At 45.7% G+C, this 26707-nt stretch overlaps 1 protein-coding gene across 2 annotated transcripts in view; it reads right to left on the bottom strand.

The window, feature by feature from the left end:
* Positions 1-26707, bottom strand: part of LOC112859710 (focal adhesion kinase 1) — a 197950-nt gene that overhangs the window by 105552 nt on the left and 65691 nt on the right. For both annotated transcript variants that reach the window (XM_086695342.1, XM_086695343.1), the window contains one exon: positions 2524-2750. In XM_086695342.1, coding sequence (XP_086551468.1) covers positions 2524-2750 — 227 coding nt within the window. The remainder of the gene's footprint in view (positions 1-2523; positions 2751-26707) is intronic.

The raw sequence follows: 26707 nt of genomic DNA, 5'->3' as shown, positions 1-26707 counted from the left end.
CAGAAATACAATGGAAGCTCCCTAAGTTATTTTTCAATGTTTAAAAAAAAGGTAAAAGAGATGGGTTGTTGCAATTTTACTATTTGTATTTTATTGAACCTACTGGGTCAAGAACATTATCCTTTCAACAGGCAGTCAGAACAGATTACTGACGATACTTTACATTCTTTTTTCACACTAAATCTTTGAAATCTTGCAGTTTCTACTTCCAGAACATCAGCTCAGACTAGCTACATTCAAGTGTTCAATTGCTGTAGACGTCTAGTGTATCAGGCAGTGCAGCAACAGAGGGTCTGAGGCTAATTATTCGGTTACTTCGGACCACAGTGGGCTGTGTCTTTTCCGAAAATGGATGGTCTGGCTTCCTCTTTGCTACCATTATTAAATGGTCTGTTTGCTTCTGCCAAGTGCCTACACTTCCACTCCTAACTCATCCCCCCACCCCATTTCTGTTGTAGGTCATCAGGCTTCAAATGCTGCCACGTTCCTTCCACTGCGCTCCTGCCTAGCAATATATGCCGGTCCCTTTGTAACGGTCCTCCGTCTGGTGCTTCTCGGGGAGAAAGATGCCATAGGCACGTTCCGCAGTACTATGTTCTTCACTTGTGCAAATCCACCAATCAACTAATAACTCTGCATTTTCAAACGTTACAGCCTTAAATAAAAGTGGGTTATGAATAACAGCCACCTTCCATCACAGGAAAAGCTGCAGTGAACCGATGCCAATTGAGATTTCTTCGCCTCAAGTTGAAAATCATCAACTAATGAGAGTTATTAAATTTCAAAACATTTATCACCTACTAAGAAATAAAACAACCTGGTTTTCAGCCACATGGATTTGCCTGCACTGATCTTCATAGAAGTTCAACAAATATGTTGTCATAACTCAGGTATGTGAATCTGGTTTAAATTTTTCTTCACAATATAAACGTTTTGATGTCTGGTAAATTTGTAACATTGGCTAAAGGCTTGACATGTGCCCAGTGATCACTGGTTCTCTCCTTGATCTTAATCCTCTTGTGTGCAGTACATTTGATACTAAAATACCTCTGTCATGGAGCCCTTCCAAGGTGCATTTTCAGATATAACCAATCTTGAACATTTGCTAAATGTCTGGTCAAATTCACATCTCTGAAAGGCTCCCCTCCTGTACAAATGCTGTGAAGTTTACTAATAAGGCTGATGGAATGCTTTAAGAAATGTCCTCATTCACCATAACTGAAATTCACAAAGACTAGAACACCTACTAAGAGCCTTCTCATAAAAGTTACATGAGCATACATTGTATGCTTTCTCTCCAGTATGAATAGTGCTATTAAGGTAGAACACTGGCTGCCAGACTTCCTACCAAGTGACTGTGTTTACAAGCTTAAATGTAAAACAAAACTATAGGAAAACTAGAAAAAGCCATCAAGCTTCGTAAGAAGTTTGTAACAAGAGACTATTTTATTTCAATTATCACACATGAATAGATGTTAATACATATTTAAATACTGAACGAATTCTTCTCCTCTGAATAATTAGTCCATTTGAATAGTCAGTATTGCAATGTTACAGAGGTAACAGAAAATTACATAGAATTCAAATGTAGTACTATACCCTTAAATCTAAATTCTACCAATTCCTTTAACTTGCTTAAAAATAGTTCATGCGTATAAGTTAAAGAGTAGAAAATTAATTGGCTTCGTTATTACAAAAAGATAGGGGAGAAAAAAGATCTATCTGTTCATCCTGGCCCTGGACACCGTCCCCCTTAACGGCGGACAGGGAGTAAGTTGAGGGGAAGGAAGGAGGAAAAGGGTTCTGTAACACTCGGCCCGAGCGAGCACTTCCTGAAAATCGACGTCCTGGACTCAGTGTGCTGCAATCACAGTGCTGCCCTCTCGGTCCTCCCTGTCGGCACCCTTTGCCTCCCCTCCGAAGGCGCCTCTCCCTGTTCTCGCCCACGGTGCTCTGCTCACTGACGCCCACGCTACCTCCTACGCTCAGCTACACACAGGCTTCTTCGCCACTAGGAGCCCTGGGAAGTGCACCCCGCACGGGACAGCAACCGAGGCCGTGGGTGTCTCCCCAGTAGGACGTAAGCTGTACAAGCAGGGGCCCTTTCGATCCCAGAGCTGTGACAAGGGTCCGGTCTGTAGAACCTATCAGTTTTCGAAGAGTCTATCCTATTTTGAGTCATGCAGATACCTTCTAGGAAATAATTTATTTCCTAAGTATTAGAGTTTCTTTTCATTGCTTTGTTCTCTTATATCCTGACGAGTTAAGAAAAAAAAAAACAGAGAAAAATGCCACGTCAATGGCATTATATGAATAACATATGGTTCAGTTATTATGTTCCTACGAAATTTTACAATTAAAACTCTAGTCACATATTAACTGCATAAATATTATAAAGAAAAAGGTAACATCTCTGTAATGTGAGAAAAAAAATTATCTTTTTTTTTGGTATGTGCCGTTAACGTCTGTGCCTATCTAACCTGCCATTTACACGGAGGATGTGTTCTAGGAAGACACACTTACCCTGACATCAGTAGCATCTCCGTGCCTGATAATACTGGCCCAAGTGGCTGGCTCACTGCTGTTCTCAAAATAATGAAAGACCTTCAACACTCGCTCCATTGCCCCGGGGGAACGTTCCACTCCGGTACCCAGATGGGTCTTGGTACTCGAATTCGGGGTGTGATTCAAGTTTGGGTCAAGGTAAGCAGCTGCCATTATTTTGCTTGGTGCTATGTATCTGTCATAATCTGCAAGAGAAAAAGAATCATCAGCGTACAATTCTTGAGACCTATTAAAATGTGGTTAAAATCAATGAAAACGTGATATGCTGATCCTTACGTTAACAACACCGTTCTCCGTTCTTCCCCTGTGGTGTGTTATATGCCCGAGGTGAGCGTCAGGAGAACGGAGGCCTGGTCTACCAAAATAATCATTGTATTCGCCCACACCCAGGGCACTACCTAATTCACAGTGGCAGAATAAATATCTGTTAAATTTGTATTAACAGATTAAAAGGCCAGGGGTCCTAGTTCAGCTCTGTCAAAAATTCACTGTGTTATCTATAAACAGGTTAAGTTTCTACCTATAACGGTTAAGTTACCCTGTTTACAGATAACACGTTTGTAAATGTATCATCTTTTTAAAATCACAGCCTTTAAATCTGTGGGGAAATCTCATAAGAAAGCCAAATATGTTAATTTTACTGCCTACTTTTGAAACCTTTTACGTGAGATACAAGTTCTTTCTTCACATGATAAAAATTCAACAAGAAGTCACTACGTGTACTAGGCACTGGTGATGAAAACCCCTCGGTCAAAGCCAGGTTGTCCCGTGTTAGCCAGTCCCTCAGCAGGAGAGTCAGACAGGTCACAACTGAGAACAAAACTAAACCAGAAAGTAAACAAATAAATGTCTGCTGGTGTGACAGGAGGACTTCCATTTGAATGTGAGGGAATAGCTTGGCCAAGACTAACACTCCCACTGAGAAAACTCAGATAAGTCACATTAAAAACCAGCCCAAACAATAGTTGGGAGTCTGAGACACCGTGAGGCAACCAGGACAGCAGGGGACACAGATGGAGACATGAAGAGATGACTTATCGGGGCGCCTGGGTGGCGCAGTCGGTTAAGCGTCTGACTTCAGCCAGGTCACGATCTCGCGGTCCGCGAGTTCGAGCCCCGCGTTGGGCTCTGGCCTGATGGCTCAGAGCCTGGAGCCTGTTTCCGATTCTGTGTCTCCCTCTCTCTCTGCCCCTCCCCCGTTCATGCTCTGTCTCTCTCTGTCCCAAAAATAAATAAACGTTGGAAAAAAAAATTAAAAAAAAAAAAAAAAAAAGAGATGACTTATCAAAGGGCATATGCCAATTCTGGGCCTTCAAGAGCGTGAAGATCAACAAAGAGCCACGGATGGGAGAAACCAGCCGGGCTTTTGACAGTGAGAGACCCAGTTATGAGCACGGGGCCCCCAGGACTCTGGTGAGCAGGACAGAGTGGAGAACTGAGTCACACACTTTGCTAGTTGTCCCCTAAGACAGTCACCAGTCCCGAAACTAAGCCCAGAGGGAGCCGGCAGCAGCTGAGCGAAGCTGAAGGTCGGCAGCAGGGGCCAGGAGTCCACCCGGTTATCCCCTCCCAACCTCGGTCCGGTACAGAGGACATGACCAGCGTGACCAGTAATGTCAGTCTAACCAGCAGAAAGCACTACGCCCCAGCACAGTTCACCTCTGCACGGGGAGTACCCACTAAATACGCACGTGAGGCATTCGCTAAAACTGACCCCAAGCCAGGTGAAAGAGTAAGGTTCAAGAAATACCAAAGGACTAAATTATTCAGAGTATATTCCGTGGCTAGCATTAAGCTCGACAACAACAAAATAACTATAAAATCCCCGACTGACTGGAAATGAAGCAATGTATTTCAAGTAACCCATTAGCCAAAGAGGAACTCAAAGTATTTTGAATTCGAGGCTACGATTAAAAGAAAGATCAACACTACATGTAGACAGAGCTGTGCTTAGATTAAAATCTATGCTTTTTCTTTTTCTTTTTAAGAGTTTTATTTTTAAGTAATCTCTACACCCAACATGGGGCTTGAACTCACAACCCTGAGATCAAGAGTCACATGCTCTACCAACTGAGCCACTCAGGCACCCCTAAAACCTATACTTTTAAATGCATATATCAGAAATGAAGACTGGAAATTAAGTATCTAAATCCATATATCACAATACAATTTAGAAGTCAAACAAAATCAAGGTTGTTTTGAAAATAAATAAATAAATAAATAAATAAATAAATAAATAAATAACGCAACTGACAGCATCCAACAAGCCTGATCAAGGGAAGGAGAGAAGGAGAAAACTAACAATACTGATGATGAAGCACAACAGAAGGAGAAGGTCGAGAGTAAGAGGTAATAACACAGTACGAGATATTAGGAAGAGAGTACCGTGAACGACTTCATGCCATGGAATACGAGAGTCGAGACGCACACACAGCTCTTTGCAAAGTGCAGCTCAAGCCGTAGAAAGTGCTGCGGTACAAAACCCAAAACAGAAATACAAAGTCTAAATAGACCTATTCCGTTAAAAATGGTCAACCTGTGATTAAAATTCTTCCCACAAAGGAATATTTGAATTCTTCCAACAAGTTAAGGAAGAATATTAATCTTACACGACTTCTTCCACTGAACAAATAGGGAACATATCCCAAGCTATTTTATGAGACCAGCAAAACAGTGATAGAAAACCAGACAAGGACAATAAGGGAAAGGGCACAACTCAGTCTCACTTATAAACACAGGTGCAAAAATCTTAACAAAATATTAGCAAATTTAAGCATTCCATATTTAAACATAGCATATTATGACCAAAAGGGATTCATTAAAGGGATACAAAGGTGGCTTAATATTCATTGTTAACAACAGCAAAAGCTGGAAGCGGACAGACAATCTGTGGTCCAGCCAGACAATGCAGTGTTATTCAGGGCTAAAGAGAAGTGAGCTACCAAACCATGAAAAGACTTGGAGGGACCTTAAATGCATATTACCAGTGACAGAAGCCGATCATACTGTACGATTCCAACTACATGCCAACCACAGAGACAGTAAAATGGTCAGTGGATGCAGAGCCGGGGGGGGGGGGGGGGGGGACAGGGATGAACAGGCAGAACACAGACAATTTTCAGGGCAGGGAGAAGAGTATGACTGTTAGTGACCGATACCTGTCATGACACACCTGTCCAAACTCACATCATTATGCCACCAAGAGGAAACCCTAAGGTAAACTATGGACTCTGGGTGATCCTGATGTGTCCATGTAGGCTTGTCCACAGTAACACATGTACCACTCTGGGGGTAGGGGGGGATGCTGGTAACGTGGGAAGCTATGCATGTACCAGGGCAGGGGGCACACGGGAACTCTCTGTACCTTCCCCTCGATTCTGTCGTAAACCTAAAACTGCTCTTAAAAAACGGTCTTAATTTTTTAAAAAGGCAATCAATTAATTCATCATATTTCAGAAATGAGAAGAACCATAGTTGTCTTAACATATGCAAAAAAAAACATCTGGAAAGTTTACCAACCACTCATGATAAAAACTCTTAGCAAAGTAAGAAAAGAAAGAAACTTCCTTGATCTGATGGAGAGTATCTGCACTAAAAAATGAAATACTGGCGGGAAAGAGCCCCCTGCTGGGCCTCCACAAATAGAGTAAGGCCACGGACACCCACCACACCGCTTCTGACTGACATCATTCTGGAAGTCCTATTAGCCAGGTTCCATGGGCGAAAAGGGAAGTTAAACACCGGGTGAGAAGCAAGGAATAAAAGTATCATTATTCACAGACTGCATGATTATGTATGAAAAAAATCTGTAAGAACATACAGAGAAACTACTGGAATTAATGAATGAATATAGCAAGGTTGCTGGACGATCCAACAAAATCAACTACACTTCGGATTGCTACAGCAATCTCTTTTGCTCCCCAAACTAGACAGTAAGGATGACTAAACACAGTACCAACTGATTCCTGGAGGAAACACTACATCTCCAGAGTGCTCAGAAGAGCTGACATTCTAGCGATGAAAATCACTACTCCTAATACTCAGTGCGTCAAGGGAGAAGAAGCCACACCAAAAACACTACACAAATATACTCCTATGGCCCCAAATCAATAGCAAAATCCTTCATAAGTCCTTAAGGAGTCGGCCAGAACATGTTTAAAAAGAGAAACCATTGCTCTATGACCTGAGCAAAGCACTTCACGACAGAATGTGATTTTGTTTTACAGTTTAGTTCTTTCATCTGTTTGTCAAAAATCCTATTTGTGCTATGAAGTCTCAAATTGGCAACATTTCCACCATCAAGCCTTCCGTGACTCTTCTAGACAGTTCTGTATCAGATTGTGTTAACCACCACCCATCTCCCCTACTGGTGGCATTCATGTTTGTCTTTTTGTGGGTCTTGAGGATTCTGAGATCTTGGCATCGAGGCCACCTCTCTGGCGGTCACAAAACCACAAAAAGTCACAAGACTTTGGTTTAGTCAGCGTGAGGGATGGTCTCCACCGTGGAATGAGAAGTCCCAAGAGAGGCTTTTGGCGACACTGACTATTCTGTTTCCCACAACTGACAGTTCCCTGTGTTGTCTGTGCTCCCGTAGTTGTTTTTCACCCGCGGCTAAAGCTGTACAGCCGGGGCTGCCGGTCTCTGCGTCTCTAAATGAAAAAAGCCCTTCACCAAGTCAGCACAGAGACGCACACCCTGCGGGGTTCGGCAACCACAGCCCTCTGTGAACTGTGGCCAGTTCTATCTTCTAGAACTTTTCAAGGCTAATCGGTCACAGGCATCTGCTGCTCCCTGTGCATGCTACGAATGATCTTTTCCAAACACCTGTCAAAGAAGAGGAAATGAAAAAACTGTACAAACTGAGACGAGCTGCCCATGGCACAGACCCACGTGAAAGGGTCTCGGACCACCTGTGGCAAAGGACCAGTTCCGATTTCCAGCCTGTCACAGATCAATACTTATGTAAGATGCAATGAGAAGGAACTTCTAGGAAAATGAAATTTAAAAATAAAAGACAAAAGCACAAAATTTCTATCATCAGAGTCACTTAACATAAAATTACTGGGGCACCTGGGTGGCTCAGTCAGTTGAACGTCCGACTTCGGCTTGGGTCATGATCTCGCGGTTTGTGGGTTCGAGCCCCGTGTCGGGCTCTGTGCTGACAGCTCAGAGCCTGGAGCCTGCCTCAGATTCTATGTCTCCCTCTCCCGCTGCCCCTCCCCTGCTCACGCTCTGTCTCTGTCTTTCAATAGTAAATAAACGTTAAAAAAAATTTTAAACATAAAATTACTGCCAAATCACTATGAAAGTTTCTAGCCAGATGCTTACACCAAGTTCTACCCCAATTTTGTCGTAAATGGTGAAATTCCAGCACCAACGCCAGCCTGCCGTGCACGCTTTGCTGCGCCCCCACTGAGGCATCAGAGGGCTCTGACTTGGCACACCGCACGGGGGTCCAGGGCCTCCTGTAAAGGGAGTGTTGACCTCGCTGCTGACCAGCAGAGCCTCAGCGCTCTCTTTAACACAGGAGACACCTCAAGAAGTCCTGGGGCCTACCTTTTTCTTCTCTTGGAGGAATAAGGACAATCCCAAGTCAGGGTGTCAGGAAACAAGGTATTGGGAAACGCTGGAGTTCGCTCTGAGCACCACCTCCACCCCCACGGTCTGATACAAATGTCCCATAAAACAGCACATGCAAAAGAGAAAGAACAAACATGTCCAGACTTCCTGAGATGGTACTCACTCGGGAATTCACCTGGGAACTTGCATGGTGAGACCCCACCAAGACAGCAAACTGATTACACCTGAAATATGCTGGCCCTTCAATAAAACTTGAGAAGCTTGCCAGAACTTGAGAGAAGCTGCAAAGAATGCAAACCGATACAACTAAATTAAAAAAAAGTTAAGACATAAACAAGTCTGGAGAATTTTTAAGAAGTTGGTGGTATTCCTAGTTAAAGTAAACCCTTAAACAAACTAGACTGGTATAAAAACTTCCTTCTCCCAAATTTTGTTCTTTCACACAAGATCTGGGTTTCTTCGCTCATAAAAAACCTAACCTGAACACCCTAAATTTCCTACACTGATTTTACTTAACAGAGAAGCTAACATTGCTTAAATATATATATCAGTAAGTGGCAGCTTCTATTTACCAAGGGTAGCTGTACCGATACCTCCCATGCCCAACCCTGTTCTTCCAAGGTGACTCTGGATCTCTCTTCAACAGGTGGAGTCTCTGTTCCTTCCTTCCCCTCAAATCTGGGGGAGCCTCTGACTAGGCTGAGAAACATCCTATGCTAGGTATTAAGAGGCAAACTAGGTCCCCTTGGTTCTCTTGGGATGCTCGTTCATGAAATGGGACCGCCATGCTATCCGGAAGCGCAAGCGGCCCAAGAACGCAGCTCCGTGAACCAAAGCCTGAGCTGAGCGTCGGGCTGACAGCCAACATCAACTTCCCGGCCGCGAGGCAGCGGCACCCTGACAGTGGACCCCCTGACAGTGAACTCCCAGCTGGGCCAGCCTCGCGACCACCTGGGGGAAAGAGACAAGCTGTCCCTGTCAAGCCCTGCCCAGACTGCAGATCGGAACAAAGTAAGTAATTCTTGTCATTTTAGGACATTAAGTGTTGGGATGACTTATGATCAGCACCACGTAACTGACAGAACATGGATTCAAACTACAGTCGGTACAGGTGGTTTCTCGCTGTGCACAGGGGCGCAGAACCGTAAGATGACCTGACAAACGTGGTCTGAACCACACCTGCCTCTTCTTCACCTCGTTCTAGACCAGAAGATACAGAGCAAGAGTCTTTCCGTTGCCTCAGCAAACTGTCACACTCCTTTCTAAGTTTTGGGCCAGCATCTAACATCTCGTCCCTGGTACGCTCAGTGTATCTCCGAAAACCCCTCTATGGTGAAGCCCTCAGGGCCGTGCTCTTTTTTGTCACAACTGTTTTCTTCATTTATGTCAGCAAGTCCCCCTCTATTTACCAAGCCCATTTGACCACATTAACTAGACAGTCTGAATCAACAGCAAAGTCAACGTTCCTACAGTCTATTTTTTTTCTGTAATTCTGTTTCAGCGGGACCCTGCAAAGTAGTCTGCACGGCGTATCTGCCCCACTGCACCTGCACACCCGCTACTCTTCGCTTCCCGCCAGCTGCCGGGTTCCTGCGTCGGCACCATCTCCACTTGTCACATTACAGCCTATCCAAACTCCCCACACAGGCTTTAAAAGTTGAAATAACTCCCTGATCCACTGGCCAAGTTAATGAAACTGTGTCTACGGGTCCCTATGGCGGCTCCATGCAAACCAAGGCCTCTCCCACTCTTACTACACAGTCACCAATTTCACATCTTCTTTTTCAAAAAAAATTGTTAACGGTTATTCAGTTTTGAGAGACAGAGACAGAGCGCGAGTAGGGGAGGGGCGGAGAGAGAGAGGGAGACACGGAATCGGAAACAGGCTCCAGGCTCTGAGCTGTCAGCACGGAGCCCGACGCGGGACTCGAACTCACAAACCATGAGATCGTGACCTGAGCCAAAGTCGGACGCTCAACCGACTGAGCCACCCAGGCGCCCTTCACCTTCACATGTAAGCACAACATCACTTCCAGTGTTACCGCTTCTTGTTTCAATTCTTCATTTCATCTTTGTTGGTCAATTCCTCCCTTTGATGACCCATTTTTATAAAATGTCACAGGGGTTTATCACTGGCAAAGAAGAAGGCAACGCAACCACACACTTCGCTGTGTATAAACTGAGCAGCAGGGGCGCCTGGGTGGCGCAGTCGGTTAAGCGTCCGACTTCAGCCAGGTCACGATCTCGCGGTCCGTGGGTTCGAGCCCCGCGTCGGGCTCTGGGCTGATGGCTCAGAGCCTGGAGCCTGTTTCCGATTCTGTGTCTCCCTCTCTCTCTGCCCCTCCCCCGTTCATGCTCTGTCTCTCTCTGTCCCAAAAATAAATAAACGTTGAAAAAAAAAATTTAAAAAAAATAAACTGAGCAGCAGATGCACAGTGGCCAGTCATGAACAGACTGTGACAGAGGTAGCGTGACTGGCCACTGATCACAATGCACATCTCTTATGTACGTAGTGATCTGTAGACTGAGTTTGTACTTTACACATTTACTCACAGTTGATATATGTGTTAAACTGAATTCGAACCATTCTATTGAGGATTAGTATCATTTAACTAAGCCACAGAAATGGATATTTGTGCATTCTAGAACCATGCCAAGCATGGGCTGCCTGTATAATAATTCAACTAATGTCTTTATTTAAAAATTGTTTTGGGGGGCTCTTGGGTGGCTGGGTCGGTTAAGCGTCCAACTCTTGATTTCAGCTCAGGTCATGATCTCACGATTCGTGAGTTCACACCCTACATCAGGCTTCTTACTCACAGTACGGAGCCTGCTTGGGATTCTCTCTCTCTCTCTCTCTCTCTCTCTCAACCCCTCTCCCACTCAAACTCACTTTCTCTCTCTCTCTCAAAATAAATAAACTTAAAGATTGTTTTCTGAATTTCAGATAATATGGCAAATTAAATACATCATTTACTTTATTTGAGGTATCACTGTAAAAATTTTACTATATTTCTGATAATACTCGACATTCATTTGCATATAAACTTTAAATTAATCTCTAAGATCATTAATATTGAGACCTGGAAAGTAATTGGTGAATGATTTTTGGAGACTTAAAAAAAAATCCTAAGGAAATGAGGAATGGCAAAATACAAAGAATACCATTTGTGCTGAGTTACATACAGTCTCACTTACATTTTACCTATTTAAACATATCTGTTACTGGGGCACCTGCATGGCCCCGTTGGTTGAGCATCTGACTCTTGATTTCGGCTCAGGTCACGATCTCAGGGTTCATGGAATTGAGCCTCCCAGGTTCTGTGCTGCCAGCGTGGAGCCTGCTTAAGATTCTCTCTCTCTCTCTCTCTCTCTCTCTCTCTCTCTCTCTCTCTCTCTCTCCTGCTTGCTTGTTCTTTCTCCCTCTCTCAAATCAATAAACATTTAATAAGTAAATAAACATATCTGTTATTCATAAAACCCACTTAACAAGTGCTGGTAAGATGAATAGGTTTTAAACCGAAAGTTAAACATGTTAAGTGCATCATAACCTCCTTGCTCATATTTAAACTCAGAAAGATAGAGGTATATTAAAATTACTAAACAAGGAAAGGTTATGAATGCTAGAAAGAAAAGTAAGTTCAAAGGACCTGATGCACACCAGCTAGCCGTGGCAGTCAAACGGCCACTGGAGCCACTGGACAACAACATGATCTCTTCCCTTATCTTATAAAAGGAGGAAAACCTAGAAATAATTGGAAATAATCTTTTCCATATATCTAAGTAGCTCAACTCCTAAAGCAAATGTTAAAGAGATTCTGTCCTGTGATCCAGATGGAAAACTGATCCTTTCCTTCCCTGATATTACAGTCACGTCCTACACTGGGCATGCCTAACACTGCTAAACCCTTCTCATTTGGGGACTTGGAAAAAACAAAACTCTGCTTTACAAGTGCTTTGTCAACTTACAATGTTAAAAGTGATCAAGGTACACTCTGAGCTGGATTTCCTAAGCTGACTGCTCTGCTGTAGAAGCCACCTCCGTGTGCTCAGGTGGCCGTGCTGACGGCCCCTATGGGCACCTGCCCTCCCATTTAAGGCTTAAAAGTTAAAAATGGACAGCAAGGGGAGATAGGCCTTCAAGGTTGTTTACGATTTCGGCATGCTATGAAAACAAAGGGGTTTTCTCTGAAGACACCTCTAATTAAAAATGGGACAGGAAATAATGACTTATTTGAGACAGTGTCTTCAACCACACCGATTATGTGTGAAGCCTACACTAACACCCGTGAGGGTAAACGGAGCATCCCGGAGGCCATACTACGGCTTCTAGTATTTCCCGTCTCATGAAGACCGCTGCCCAGCTCGACTTAGTGAATCCAGAAGGACTTAAATTAGATAACCCAAATGGCCCCAACAAAAGCGAACGACAGTAGACATCTTTCTCTTGTTGGTTCAGTCTACTCAACTGTTCAACAGCCGCTCCAGTCCTCTCTGCCCTCCTAACTTTCCCGTTCCCTGTTTTTCCAGAACAGGCACATTAGCCAACAATCTGTCCAACTGCCTATTTGATTCTCTCTCCCTAAAACTTTCTTTTTCTGTTTTAAATGTTTATTTACTTATTTTGAGGAAAGAGAGAGAGAAAGAAGATGGGGGGTAGGGTAGGAGAGAGAGAAAGAAAAAAAATGAACAAGCGGGGGGGGGGGGGGGGAGGGGCAGAGAGAGAATCCCAAGCAGGCTCTGAGCTGTCAGCCTTGAACACTGAGATCATGACCTGAGCCGAAATCAAGAAGTGGACATTTAACCGTCTGAGCCCCCCAGACACTTCTATCTCTAAAACTTTCTAGCAAGAACCTTTGAACTAAACCTATGAACCCAAATGGTGCTGCATTTCATCCCAAAACTGAGAACCACATTTCCTTTTATCCGCAGTACCAGAATATTATTAACCCCAAGACACCTAACTAGGCTCTGGGCCCCATAACTAGCCAATGATACTGATAGCTTCTTGAGCCCCAAGAGAGCTCAGGGAATATGAGGAACAGGAAAAACTATAAGCCTAGAGATCAACAGTCTGGGCCAACCATCCTTCCTCACAGAGCCACAGACACCAGTACGTGATCTCTTTATTTCTCTCAGGGTGTTTGTATTCCCCACCCAGACCAACTTAAGTACAGACTAATTGTTAAAAACCAGTCATCACGTGCAATGTATTTGTATCCCCTCAAAACAGAACCACAGAATTAATGATCAAAATAAACTCTCCAGTTACTTGCATTCTATTTATTAATAGTCCGGTGTGAAATTTTGCTGGGAAGGGTCACCAGTATGTACGTATGAGGATTTCTACGCTGGCTGGGAGTTCCCAATCTAGAGCGCGGGATCCATACGTCACAGGTAGCTATGGCACACGTACCAACGAAACCAGTGCGTGCTCTAAAGGCTCAACTCGCCGGCAAAAAGTTCACTGACTCATAGTCTTAGATGTTCTAGTTCCTCTCGACTATTTACTGGATCCAAGGTGGAACTCTACGATAGGGATCCTGGCCAAATAATTTAGGAAAAGTGAAATAACTGATGGATCACCCCCCAAAAAAGTCCACTTTGGAATCCAAGAGGGACCAACGTGTTCCAAGGGACTTTTTCTCTCAGGCCTAAGCCAACTAGAAAACCAGCCGTAACAAGGCTGTTTCTTCAACTTCACAGTTTCTTGCAACTGTTGTGTTACCAACTTCCTCTGCTGGTGGAGAGCTAGGTATTTAAATATTATAACAAAGCCACTGTGCTGAGCTAAGTAAGATCCAGTTAAAGCTAGAGCAACACAAGGAACTGAAATGGACAAAAAGGGAGTTTGGAGAAACCATGATGAGGAAAATGGCCCAGAAGTGGCCTAACTAAAGAAGAGGGGCTTCCAAGAGGGCACCAGCCAGTCACACGACAGACAAACATGTCACACACACTCCACCATTTCTAGGAGCACCTCCAGGAGCACCTCCAAGTAACTGAAGCTGTCTTCCCAGACGGCCATCCACGTGCTCAAGGCAAACTTCGATAACTGCAGCCAGTCAACCAGAGGTCTTTTCAACACACAAATATAGGGGCTCCTGGGTGGCTCAGTAGGTTAAGTGTCTGACTTAGGCTTGGGTCATGATTTCACAGTTTGCGAGTTTGAGCCCCACGTCAGGCTCTGTGTGGACAGCTCAGAGCCTGGAGCTACTTCCGATTCTGTGTCTCCCTCTCCCTCTGTCCCATCCCCCACTCATGCTCTGTCTCTCCCTCTCTCTCTCTCTCTCAAGAATAAATAAACATTAAAAAAAATTTTTAAGGACACAAATGTAAAGATGCTGCTTAATAATTTCCATCTTCTCTACTCTAACAGAACGATGACATTTAGTAACACGAGTGGATGAACGAACTGGCCTAGCCGTACGGTGGAGCAGCAGAGTGTTCAGCCATAAAAAGGAATGAAGTACTGACACCTCTACGACGTGGACAAACCTTGACAACATCCTGGTAAATAAAAGAAGCCAGAGAAAAGGCCATATACTGCATGGTCCATTTATACGAAAGTTCCGGGACGGGAGAATCCAGAGAGACCAACGGTAGAGGAGCGCTCGCCAGAGGCTTGGGGGGTTGGGGGTCGACCGGCAATGGAGCTGGACGGTGGTGCCGGATGTACAAGCTTGTGTGCATACTTAAAACCACGGAATGGTACACTCCAAAAAGGACAGTGTCGTGTTATGTGAAATTTTGTTATGTAAATTTGATCTCAATTAAAAAAAATGTTTTTTAAGTATACTTTTTCTATCGCTCCAAAACTTTAAAAACCGACAATGCTAAGTACGGCAAAGCCGCGGAGCAGCCAGAGCTTTCACAGCCTGCCGGCTGGGCCACAATCTGACACAGGCGCGTGGGACACAGTTTCCGCGCTAGCCGAAGAGCTCCACACGCCCTGACCGGCCGTCTCTCCCTCAAGCGTGTGCCAGAGAGAAACACAGGCACGTGTTCACCAGAAGACACACGCAGCATTCGGAGCAGCACCACGCATGCAGTTCAAGACTGGGAACCACCCAAACATCCATCAAGAATAAAACAAACTGTGCTGTGCTCTTAAACGGAAGGCCACACGGCAACGAGAAACGAGTGAGTGCTACACACGGCAACGTGGACCGATCTCACAGATGTTACGACTGGCCAAAGAGAATATCAACTCCCAAAATAGGCAAAACTGAGTCACGGTGGTAGAAATCAACGTTGGCTAGCTTCCCAGGGGCACCGACTGAAAGGAGCCAGGCTGTGGGGGCTGGTAACACCGTAAACACTGACAGGGGAGGGACCAGTAAAATCTATTACCAAGATACATACGTGAGTCACTTCATAGTACATGTGCTTTACTTCGATTATACGCCTTTATTTACAAAATGAGAACAAAAGTTTCTGCCAGAAGGCTCTTCTGCAATAACTGACCAAAAGCAACGTGCAATACTAAAGAGCACTGGCCAAAATTGTTGCCTGAGCCACAGTTACCAATCCAGCCAAGAAGAAATGAACCTCTTCTCTGTAGACGTGAGCACACGGCACGCACCGGCTTCAAGTGCCCGTCTCCTTCAGCACTCTGACTTAACCGAGCTGCCACGCTCCCCACATTTCCTTGGTACCTCCTGTTCTTAGTGTCCCTTCAAAGTTGGCTCTTTGGTCCCCTGCAATGAGCCCTGCTAGGCGCTGTGCCCTGTACTGGGTCCCTGAGCCCTGAGAGCGTCACAGACAGTGAAGCGTCGTGTCTGTGATGTTTAGAGACAGAAGAAAGAGTAACTAGCAGAGGAAATGAAGACGCTGCAGCCGGTGGGCTGGGAGGGAATCCTAGAGGCACGGCTTAGAGACCAAGTCAAGGAAGGGGTCACCCCCACTAGCTGGTCCAAGGAAGAGCCGCTGCGCCCTGAGCCGGCGATGTGGTGATGATGGGGGGGGGGGGGGGAGAACAGCCCGGTGAGAGCATCCGGAGAGCGTGTGAAGAAAGGAGGTGCACACAGGAAACGTAAGGAATTCTCGGCACTTTGCCGCCAGGGGGACAAAGACGTGGGGGCCCGCCTGAAGAGAATGCAGGGTGCTCCTGCCGGCCCCGCCGGGTGGCACGTGAAGGCCACACAACAAACACACTGACTGGAAACCAGGCCAGGCGACCTGGCAGATGTTCAGTAACTACTTAATGAAAACCCCACTTTCCTCGAAAACAGTATATGCTAAGCCTCTATTCAGTAAGACAAAACTGCGGCGCCTCGCGGGCTCTGTCAGTAGAGCGTGTGACTCGATCTCAGGGTTGTGAGTTCAAGGACCACGCTGGGAGTAAAGCTTACTTAAAGAGAAAAAAAAAAAAAGACAAAATTGAGTCCAGTATTACAAGGTAAAAACACAAGAAGCCTTTTACTGAATATTGCCAATGCATCAGGTACCTAAGCAGTTTCGTAGTGTGTATTATCTCATTTAGAACTTTGCGTGACAAGTTACATTAGGAGTAGCTAAGGCATCACGATGCTGAGCTAGGACCCTGGGTTGGCTTTAAGTCCTGCTCCACAAATACACTCTGTTAGTATGTCAACAGGTCATTTGACCTATTTTTTGAACTGCAGTGTGGCGACGGCATTGATTTCACAGGACTATCACAAGGATTAAATAGAAACACATGGACAAAGACCACGCGACCCAGAGTGCGTCGTGCGTATGACGAGGAAGATGATGCCAACAATTAAGCAGCAAACACCTGCACACCAGCCACTACGTGGCAGGGCCGCTCTGGTAATTCACTTGGTCCGTCTGATCCACACACCCTCCCCGTACGGTAGCTCCGACTGTGAGCCCGGACCCCGAGGCTCCGGGAGGCTAAGCGACGGGCCCAGCATCACACAGCTATGCGTGCCGGCACCACAGCCCGCTCTCGTCTCCACACCAGACACTTGCTCCTCCGAGCCCGGTCCACGGACTAGCAGCACAGGCAGCATCCAGAGTTGGTAAGAATCCCACCACAAACCTACTTCGCAAGGATCTGGGCTTCAAAATCACCACGTGACCCCTGTGCAAGTTTTGTCTGGGAAACACAGCACCGCGACACCTGTATCAAAACTATCAAGTTACATTATGATTTACCAGTTCATCCCCACCCCCGACCAAAGTATTATACTAGACTACGTGTAAGGTGCTTTCCTGGACATCAGGACAGAATAAAGAGACAGACCGATCATCAGGACAGCACATAGTCCCTGCCCCGACGGCCCTCATTAGAAAGACCATCGCAGACAAGTACACGAAGAACATGGTGCTGAGGGAGATGCTGGGAAAACAGCATCACCCAGACTCGGGGCATGGTCAAGTTCCTACAGAATAGGACTTGGTCCAAGTTGGGATCTGGAGAATAGGTACGTCAAACCCAACAGAAGACATGTCTGCCGGGAGAGGTCAATGATCCAGGTAGTCAATGCAAAGGCCAACGTGGCTTTAATTCAAACAGAAGGGAACTGAGACAAGGCCAGCTCCAGAGGCAGGTGGGAGCCTGGCTGGTGTCAGGATATGCACCCGGGCAGCAAGTAAGTCCGTGCAGACCAATCAGAAAGCTTTAACCATGGCCCAAGAAGTGGAAACATTTGAGAGCCGCAGAAAAGTCAAAAGCATAGGGGTTGGACTAACTTGCATGCATAAGATTAAAGGAAAGGCAGGGGCGCCCAGGGGGCTCAGGTCATGATCTTGCGGTTCATGAGTTCGAGCCCCGCATAGGGCTCTGTGCTGACAGCTCAGAGTCTGGAGCCTGCTTCGGATTCTGTGTCTCCCTCTCTCTCTCTCCCCTACTCACAATCCTTTCTCTCCCAAAAATCAATAAATATTTTAAAAATTAAAAAAAAGAAGATTAAAGGAAAGTCAGCAACCATTTTTCTTGCTCAGATCACTGAGCAGCAAAGAGCCACCAGTCTGTGGAGATACAGAACACAAGAGGGGCAGATACCGCTTGTCTGACGAAGGGGGATGAGCAAGAAATAGAACCGTTAATTCAGTCTGGTATGTGATACTGGGTACAGCGCAGGCCTAAACGCCTGAACTCATGGGAGTGGAGCTGCGTGGTGCCTGGAGGTCAGGACGGGGGAGGAGGGGGCTGGGCGTCTGGAAGACTACTCTGGGAAGGGGAGTAAAGCTTGGCGGGCCCCATCCGCTCTCAGGCTTGGGTCGGGGGAAGCAGCTGATATTCTGGCTGGGACTCTCTGAAGTCTTTTTAAAAATCCTATCATTTCATAGCTATAACCGACTCTTTGTAACCGAGAAAGAGACATAAATTTACCTCTGGGGAAATGTTTCCACGGGTACTCTCTTTGGGGAGCACTCTGCCAAAGCAAAACAGCATAGTGGCAAAGCCCCCGCAGCCCCCCCCCCCCCACACTGCCATGGAGTCAAAGTGCTGTGCATGATAAAAGAGTGACATCCCTCACGTGCAGAGACTGATTTGGACTTCATTAAGGTAAAAGCTGCTCCTGAGACAGGAAGGTCTGTATGGGGGGGGCGGGGGGAGGGAGGGGCGGCGCTTCCAGAGTTGAGTTAAGTAATTATTTATGCAGCACTTACCACGCCAGAACTGTTCTAAGCACTTAAAAATGAAATAATTTAATCCTCACTTTCACCTTATTTGTCCCCACTTTCCAGATGGGGGACAGAGACACGTGACCTGCCCAAAGCCACAAGGCCCAGTGCAAAGACTCAAAGCCAGTCTACCTCGAGACCGTGAACTTGCTCACCAAACCCTGCTGCTGCTGGGTCTGCTGGGTCTGCTGGGTCTGCTGGGTCTGCTGGGTGTGCAACTTCACGTGAAAACCCTGTCGCTATCGGGCCTCACTCCCTCACGGCGACATACAGCAGGGTGGCAGCACGGTACCGGCCCATCGTGTTGTTACCACACCCCGCCGTCATCGGCGAAGGGCCAGCCGGACTGGTGATCGCTACCGCATGCTTTTCCACGGGCTCGCTGCTTCATGGCCTCATTCACTCGTGCCTGTCCCCGCAGGCAAATGGACGTGCCACACCGCCCTTAGGTTAATTCAGTCTGAAACTATGGATTTCACCACATACGAGGCTCGGCACTGGGACAGAGGTGTGCATATGCGTACAATCCCTGCCCGGAGAGCTTCCAGCCCGGTTAAGAGAGATGCGCACACACGTGATCACTTACTTACAACTGTAGTAAGTACTACGAAAACGTGGCAACAGTAGTAAGAGCTGTAAAGGAGGAGCCCTCACTCCTTCCGTTACCACATCACGGTTGCACAGGTGCCGTAGGGCTGCAAGAAGGAGGGAGGAGGAGGGGCCCGAGAGGCAGCGTGGGGCCTCAGGGTCTGGGAACCTGCAATCTGGAAACTCTCACCCTTTGCCTCCAGAAAATGTTCTTGCATCATGTCTCTGGTGGTTTAATCCTCTTGTCTCTTTCTACAACTCTTGTTACTTGGATATTGGACCTTCAGAGTTCATCATTCTACTTTCTTTCTTTTCGCCTTCATTTTTCTTTCCCATACATGTTCTGCAAGATATCTTCCACATTATTTCCCACTGCTTTTATGGAGTTTATGTCTGCTTTAGTACTTTTAATTTTTCTGACTTTGTACTTTTAAAAAGAATTCTGGGGGCGCCTGGGTGGCTCAGTTGGTTGAGCGTCCAACTTCGGCTCAGGTCATGATCTTGGAATTGGCGAGTTTGAGACCCGCATCGGGCTCTGTGCTGACAGCTCGGAGCCTGGAGCCTGCTTCGGATTCTGTGTCTCCCTCTCTCTCTGCCTCTCTCCCGCTCATGCTCTGTCTCCCTCGGTCTCAAAAATGAAGATAAACATTAAAAGAAAAATTTTTTTTATAAAAAGAATTCTGGAGGAGTCTGGGTGGCTCAGTCAGGTAAACGTCTGACTCCTGGTTTCGGCTCAGGTCACGATCTCACGGTTGGAGAGTTCAAGCCTCACATCGGGCTCCGTGCTATCAGCACAGAGCCTGCTTGGGAATCTCCCTCTCTCTCTGCTCCTGTCCCACTCGCACTGTCAATCTCTGTCTCAAAAAAAAAAAAAAAAAAAGAATTCTGCTGATCTGTCATGAATACAGTATCTTCCCTTAGCTCTCTGGAGATCCTCTACTGAGATTTAAATGTTTTATCTTGTTCTTTCCTTCTGCTTGTTGTTTCATCTTTGTTGCTCAAAACTTTTCTCCCTCTCTGTGTTTGGGCTTCACATTTTGAAAGCAAAGCCTGTCTTTGTTTATTTTTTTATTGAAATATAATTGGCACATAACATAGCAGCGTTGGGAGTACAATGTAATGATCCGATATTTGTGCACACTACGGAAATGATCGCCACGCTAAGTCTAGTCACCAACCGTCACCACCCCAAGTTATAAAACAATTTTTTTCCTGTGATGAGAACTTTCAGGATTTACTCTCTTGGCAACTTGCAGGTGTTCAGTACCATGTTATTATGAACTAGAGTAACAATGCTGTACATGACATCCCCACAACTTACTTATAACTGGAATATTGTGACTCCTGAGCCCCTTCCCCCACCCCCTACCCCCTCCCCTCTAGCAACCACCATCCTGCTCTTTGACCTAGTTTTGTCTTGTCCATTTGTTTGTTTTTTAGGTTCCACACATAAGTGAGATCATACAGTATCTGTCTTTCTCTGAACTCCTTCACATAGCATAATACCCTCAGGATCCATTCACGTTGCTGCAAATGGAAAGATTTCATTTTTGTGGCCAAATAATATTCCAATGTACGTATGTACATGGGTGTGTACATTACACAGACACATACACACACACATCTTGTCCATCAATTCGTTAATTAATGGACACTTAGGTTGTTTCCACATCTTGGCTATTGGAAATAATGCTATAGTATACATGTATCTTTTCAAATGAGTGTTCTTGCTTTCTTTGGATAAATATCTAGTAGTGAAATTGCTGGATCGTATGGTTGATTCTACTTTTCATTTTCTGAGGCACTGCTACACTGTTTTCCACAGCGGCTGTACCATTCACATTCCCACCGACAGTACACGAGGGCTCCCTTTCTTCCATGTCCTCAGTACCACTTGTTATTTCCTGTCTTTTTGAGAACAGTCAGTCTGACAGGAGCTGTGAGGTGATAGCTCACTGTGGTTTGACTAGCATTTCCCTGATGATGAGTGACGGTGAGCACATTTTCATGTGCCTGTGGGCCATCTGGATGTCTTCTTTGGGAAAATGTCTACTCAGATCCTCTGCCCTTCTTTTAACGAGATTTTTTTTTTCTTTTGGTATTGAGTTGTACGAGTTGTTTACAGATTTTCAATATTAGCCCTTTATCAGAAATATGATTTGCAAGTATGTTCTCCCATTCTACAGGTTGCCCTTTTGTTTGGTTGATGGCGTCCTTTGCTGTGCGGAAGCTGTTCGGTTTGATGGAGTCCCACTGGCCTGTTTCTGCTTTGTTGCAGGGGCTGTCTTTAAACACCTGGTCGTCAAGGAGCCCTGTGCACGCGGGTGACAAGGAGCCCTGTACATGCGGGTGACCCGATGACCCATGTGCTGGGCAGAGTCAGCCACTTGGCTAGAGTGTTAGAACGTGAGAATCTGTCTTTTCTCTTGGACCAGTCTCCTTAGAAAAGAATGTTTCCATCTCCTGCCAGGGTTGGGCGAAAGCCTCCTGACAGGACTCCAGGAACCAAAGAGAAAGAAAGCATGCCTAACTTCTTAATCGCAATTCTGAGTGCAAGAATGCAAGGTCCGTAGTAAAGTTGCTAAAACTATATATGCAGACAACCCCCAATGGGGACAATAATTTATTGCAAGAGCATTTCAACTGTTTTCAACGGCTTTGAAGACTTTCACGGGTTAGGTACGTCCCTCAGAAAACCAAGACGAAATTACTTCTGCTTGAGCCACTCATTTTCTTTCTACAGGCAAGACACCCTAGGATTACAGGATAGCTAAAACCTCACCTAAATCACACAAATAAACTTCTGAAAGAACGAGCCCAATACAACCCTGAACCTCTAAGTGAAGAAGGCTGGAGAGTCTACAGAAGAGGCATGTCTCGGCAAAGACTTCACAGGCGATGACTTCTGAGAGAGGCCTTGATTGAGAAGCAGGTGCATATTGCCTAATAATGTTGAAAACTGTGCTCGGCTCCCCCACTTGTAGCTGTGTGACCCTTAAGTTACTAGAGGTTTCGTGTCTATAAAGAAGTAGCAGTAATACCTACTCTGTTAGCTGAGATCATACATGTGAAGTGCTTATTAGCAAGACAGATTAGAAACAAAGTTGGCATCCGCTAGGTGACAGCAGTAGTCAAGACAGGTAACCTGAATTCTCCAGGCGGATTAAAGGGGAATGCTAAGAGTTCTAAGATTGTTCTCTACATGGAAATCCTTGAAGACCCCCCGACATCTAACTGTACTTCATCAGTGCTATCATAGCCCTAACAAGTCACACTTCAGAGCTTTATGAATCCTTGTCAAAAAAGGAAACAACAGACCATCATTCCTACTATGATAGCATCTGGTAGGTTTGGAATAGATAACAAAATCCGACGACCAAATGAAGCACAAGTGTTTCTGAGAACTTCCCCTAAACGTTGCCTTATAAAAAAAAAAATACAATTTTTCTAAACCGCAAATATCCCAGCAGTATACCATTTCATCATGACCTTACATAAGAGTTAAAACAAAAAGAAAACCTGACAGTCTGGGATTGTTACCGCCTCAGTGATTCCGTCGGCTTCAAAAAATGGCTAAGATTTTCACAGTAAAAAAAAAAAAAAATAGTAGTATTAATATTAATATATGATATTCTAGAGGTATTTTGTTTTTCTTAAAAAAATTTTTTTTAAAGTTAACAAAAGAGACCTTGGGAGAGATACAACATATTGGCCTCATCCTGGTTAACAAAGTCCTGAGTTTTTTCCTCGTTTGTTTTTAATATAAGACACACACACACACATAACTTTCAATATAATATTTTCTGGCCAATGTAATTATAAGGAAAATTTGTATTCACATCCCCTAAACTCAATTCATAACATTAAACAAATGTATGTATGAAAAAGTCTCAAGCTGCAATCCAAATAAAGTCTGTAGGACACTGAGATCACCTGTAAGTCTGGAAAGCAAGGTGTGTGAAAATCAGAGGAACCCTATCTGTGGAAGAGACCACGACAGAGGTCTCTCCTCCATGAGCCCTGACACTTCTTACACACCATACCACACAGACATTTAGAATATAAGCAACAGAGGGGCACCAGGGGCCTCAGGTAGTTAAGCATTTCACTCTTGATTTCGGCTCAGGTCATCTCACGGTTCGTGGGATCAAGGCCCACCTTGGGCTCTGTGCTGACAACGCGGAGCCTGCTTGGGATTCTCTCTCTACCTCTCTCTGCCCCTCCCCCACTCATCCTCCCTCCCTCCCTCCCTCTCTCTCTCTCTCTCTCAACAATAAAAGTAAACATTAAAAAACGAAAAAGAACATAAGCAATAGGGGTGTGAACAAAGCTCCAGTTTGAAATGTTTCCACCTGAAGCATCAGCCACCGAGGGAACCCCATCAGACCTTCCTGGAGGCAGAGCCACACAAAAGGACTGTGCCCACGCGGGACTTCTCCACTGCGACTCCGCACGCACTGCCCTTCATCACCAAACCCTCTGCTCCAGCACTCCCAGCCTCCTTCCTCAGTGTTCAGGCCTCAACTCTCCTCTCCACTTGGCTGTAGGAAACTGTTGTCTTTTTTGATATGTTTTGATCTGCATTTTTTCTAACTAATTCCTTTAACTCAGTACTGCTTCATTATACATGTAATATTAGGGAACAGAGCACACGTTTTCCACCTACAAACAACTGTTAACCATACTGTCTTGTAATCAAAAAACAGTATTTTAAGCATTTGAAGTCCTACGTCTTGTATTTTATTTACATAGAGTCTTCTTCCTGGGCTGTAAGGTGTCAGCAGCCTGGTTTAAGGTACTGTGTTCACGTGCAGGACCCTCCCTCTCCGTACAGAACAATACCAGGCTTCCAGAACTGCCACGTGTGGGAGGTGTGTTCACAGCTCGATTCTGCTAGTTCTGGACTCTGAAGCCTGACATGTGAGACGCAGCAATCTGGAGTGAACAGTTCCGTGGCTTTCTAGGCTTTCTATATAACCATGCGCACACACGCACGCACACGCGCACACACACGTGTTGGGACCACAACTCACAAAGAACAGAACACACTTCCACCAGCAGCTCCCCATCGTATGGGACCGTGACTTCCAGCACTGCCACTAGAGACTAGTGTCTCCTGACTTTACACACGCTGGTCGCGTAGGTGCAAATATCAAGGGGACAGCTCCCAACTTGTTTCACTAGGACGACACTACTTGATATCAAAGTGTCACAAAAGGAGAAAAAATTACAGATTGACACCTCCCTATACAAAAGACACAGATCTCCTAAGCAACATATCGCACATCAAATCTAACAATATATAAACCGGATAATACATCGTGATCAAGGGGGATTTACCTCAGGAATGCAAGGTTGATTCAACAATCAAAACGTAATTCATCCATTATTTTAAAAAACAGAACGTTTCTATGATTAATAAAGACAGAAAAAGCACCTGACAAGATTCAACATCCTCTCACGATTAAAAAAGAAGAAGAAAGGAAAAAGAAAAAGCAACTCTCAGAAAACCAGGGGCTAAAAGGAAAATTTTATTCGAAAGAGGGTATCTACAAAAACAAGACAAACTAGAACTAAATCCTACTTAACAGAACATGACAAGGACACTGTAGTGAAGGTGCCAGCCATGGCAACAGGGCAAGACAGAGAAATAAAAGACATAAAGACTGGAGAGAAAAAGGGTTTGTTTTCAGATTACATGACTATAGACTTCTTTGGATGTTCTACTCGCTCAGATAAACCACAAGAACTAATAAGTGAATTTATAGTAAAGGCTCAAGATAAACTAACAAGATAATCTACTTCTACATACTAAGCCAAGAACTGGACAATTAAACCTAAAAGCCAAAAACTGTCCTTTTACAACAGCATCAAAAAAGCATGGAGTCCCCACGCAAAGAACTACTGCGCGAGACCAAGAGAGCCGGCACGCCTAGCTAGCCGGACAGGTCTACCGGAAGTCACAGCGCCGTGCACAGTCCGGTTCTCCCAAACCGATGCGAGGATTCCACACAGCCCCAGTCCAAACCGAAGAGACCACAAGTCTGGCAGCTCCGGAAGCTGCTGTAACGTAACGGGCACGGCACCCCCGTGCGAGCCTGCACGCTCCGCTGAAGTCCGCGCACCATGGGCACGACGAAAGCACGCACGCCAGAGGGTCCGGGCACAGCACGGGGCCGACGGTGTGCTTGTCCTCCTACTCAGAGAAAAAATACCACCGCTGGTCTGTTTTCAACCTCAAACGCCAAAATGCACAACAGGACTCACTCGGTACAACTTTTCAGGAAGAAAGGTATAAAGACGCAAACAGATTAACTAGACACGTGAGCTAAAGTCAACAACACTGCAAAACTTACACAAACGTTACCTACAGGCAAAACAAAACTACTCCGTGCTAATTGTTTTAAAAAAGTTACATTTTTCTCTTTAGCTGAAAACTGATAAAATTACAAAATACAGAAAACTGTTGAATTTACAATAAATTCCTAACAGTGTGAACAATTACTGGTGAATCTGAAATCAAAGATCTGTGAACACTATTTTTAAAAAATCTGTGTCGGGGCGTCTGGGTGGCTCAGTCAGTGAAGCGTGGGACTCTCGATTTCACCTCAGGTCACGATCTCACAGTTTGTGACTTCGAGCCCCGCATCAGGCTATGCACTGACAGTGCAGAGCCTGCTTGGGATTCTCTCCCTCTCTCTGCCCCTGCCCTGTGCGCTTGCACTCTAACTATTTAAAAAAATAAAATAATCAGTGTCACTAACCACTGAGACACCAGAAGTTTTTAAATTGTCACAAAAACCTCCACTGCCCTTCTCATGTGCCTCTAGGGATGTGGACCCCTGTCGCTGCAAGCAGACCAGATGACTGACTTCATCGCTCCTGGGGTCTGGTAGGAGTGAGGTCAGGGGTGCCTCCAGGGGCATCTCCCCGCAGGACGGCAAGCCCCCGGGAATGGCAGCCGGTGAGCAGGGCGGGCAGGAGCGGGCGCCAGGGACAGGTGGGGACAGCGGTGCCGGCAGGAAGGCAGTCAAAAAGGACCCTCCATGACCCCAGCAGGGGCAGGCGGGGCAGGGCCACGACTGGCGCACGCGCCTTCCCGCAAGGTGAAAGGTCTGAGCGCGCCCACAAGGGGAAGCTGGGACAGCAGGTGCCTCTTCCCCAAATACAACGAGGAGGGTGAAAGAATCAGAGACAAAGAAGCGACCACACCCACAGTATTAGCTCTGTGAGCCAGGGCGGGGACGGTGACAATACCCAAGGAGGGGCTGTGTTCTCCGGGTTAGGACGTCAGAAGCACGGGTGGGCCCTGCACGGAGAACACACTGCCAGCTGCTCTCCGGGGTCTCTGTTC

Source organism: Puma concolor, chromosome F2, assembly GCF_028749965.1.
Source record: "Puma concolor isolate L17-30 chromosome F2, mPumCon1.1.hap2, whole genome shotgun sequence".
Lineage (NCBI taxonomy): Eukaryota > Metazoa > Chordata > Mammalia > Carnivora > Felidae > Puma > Puma concolor.
This window is presented reverse-complemented; position numbering and strand designations above follow the sequence as displayed.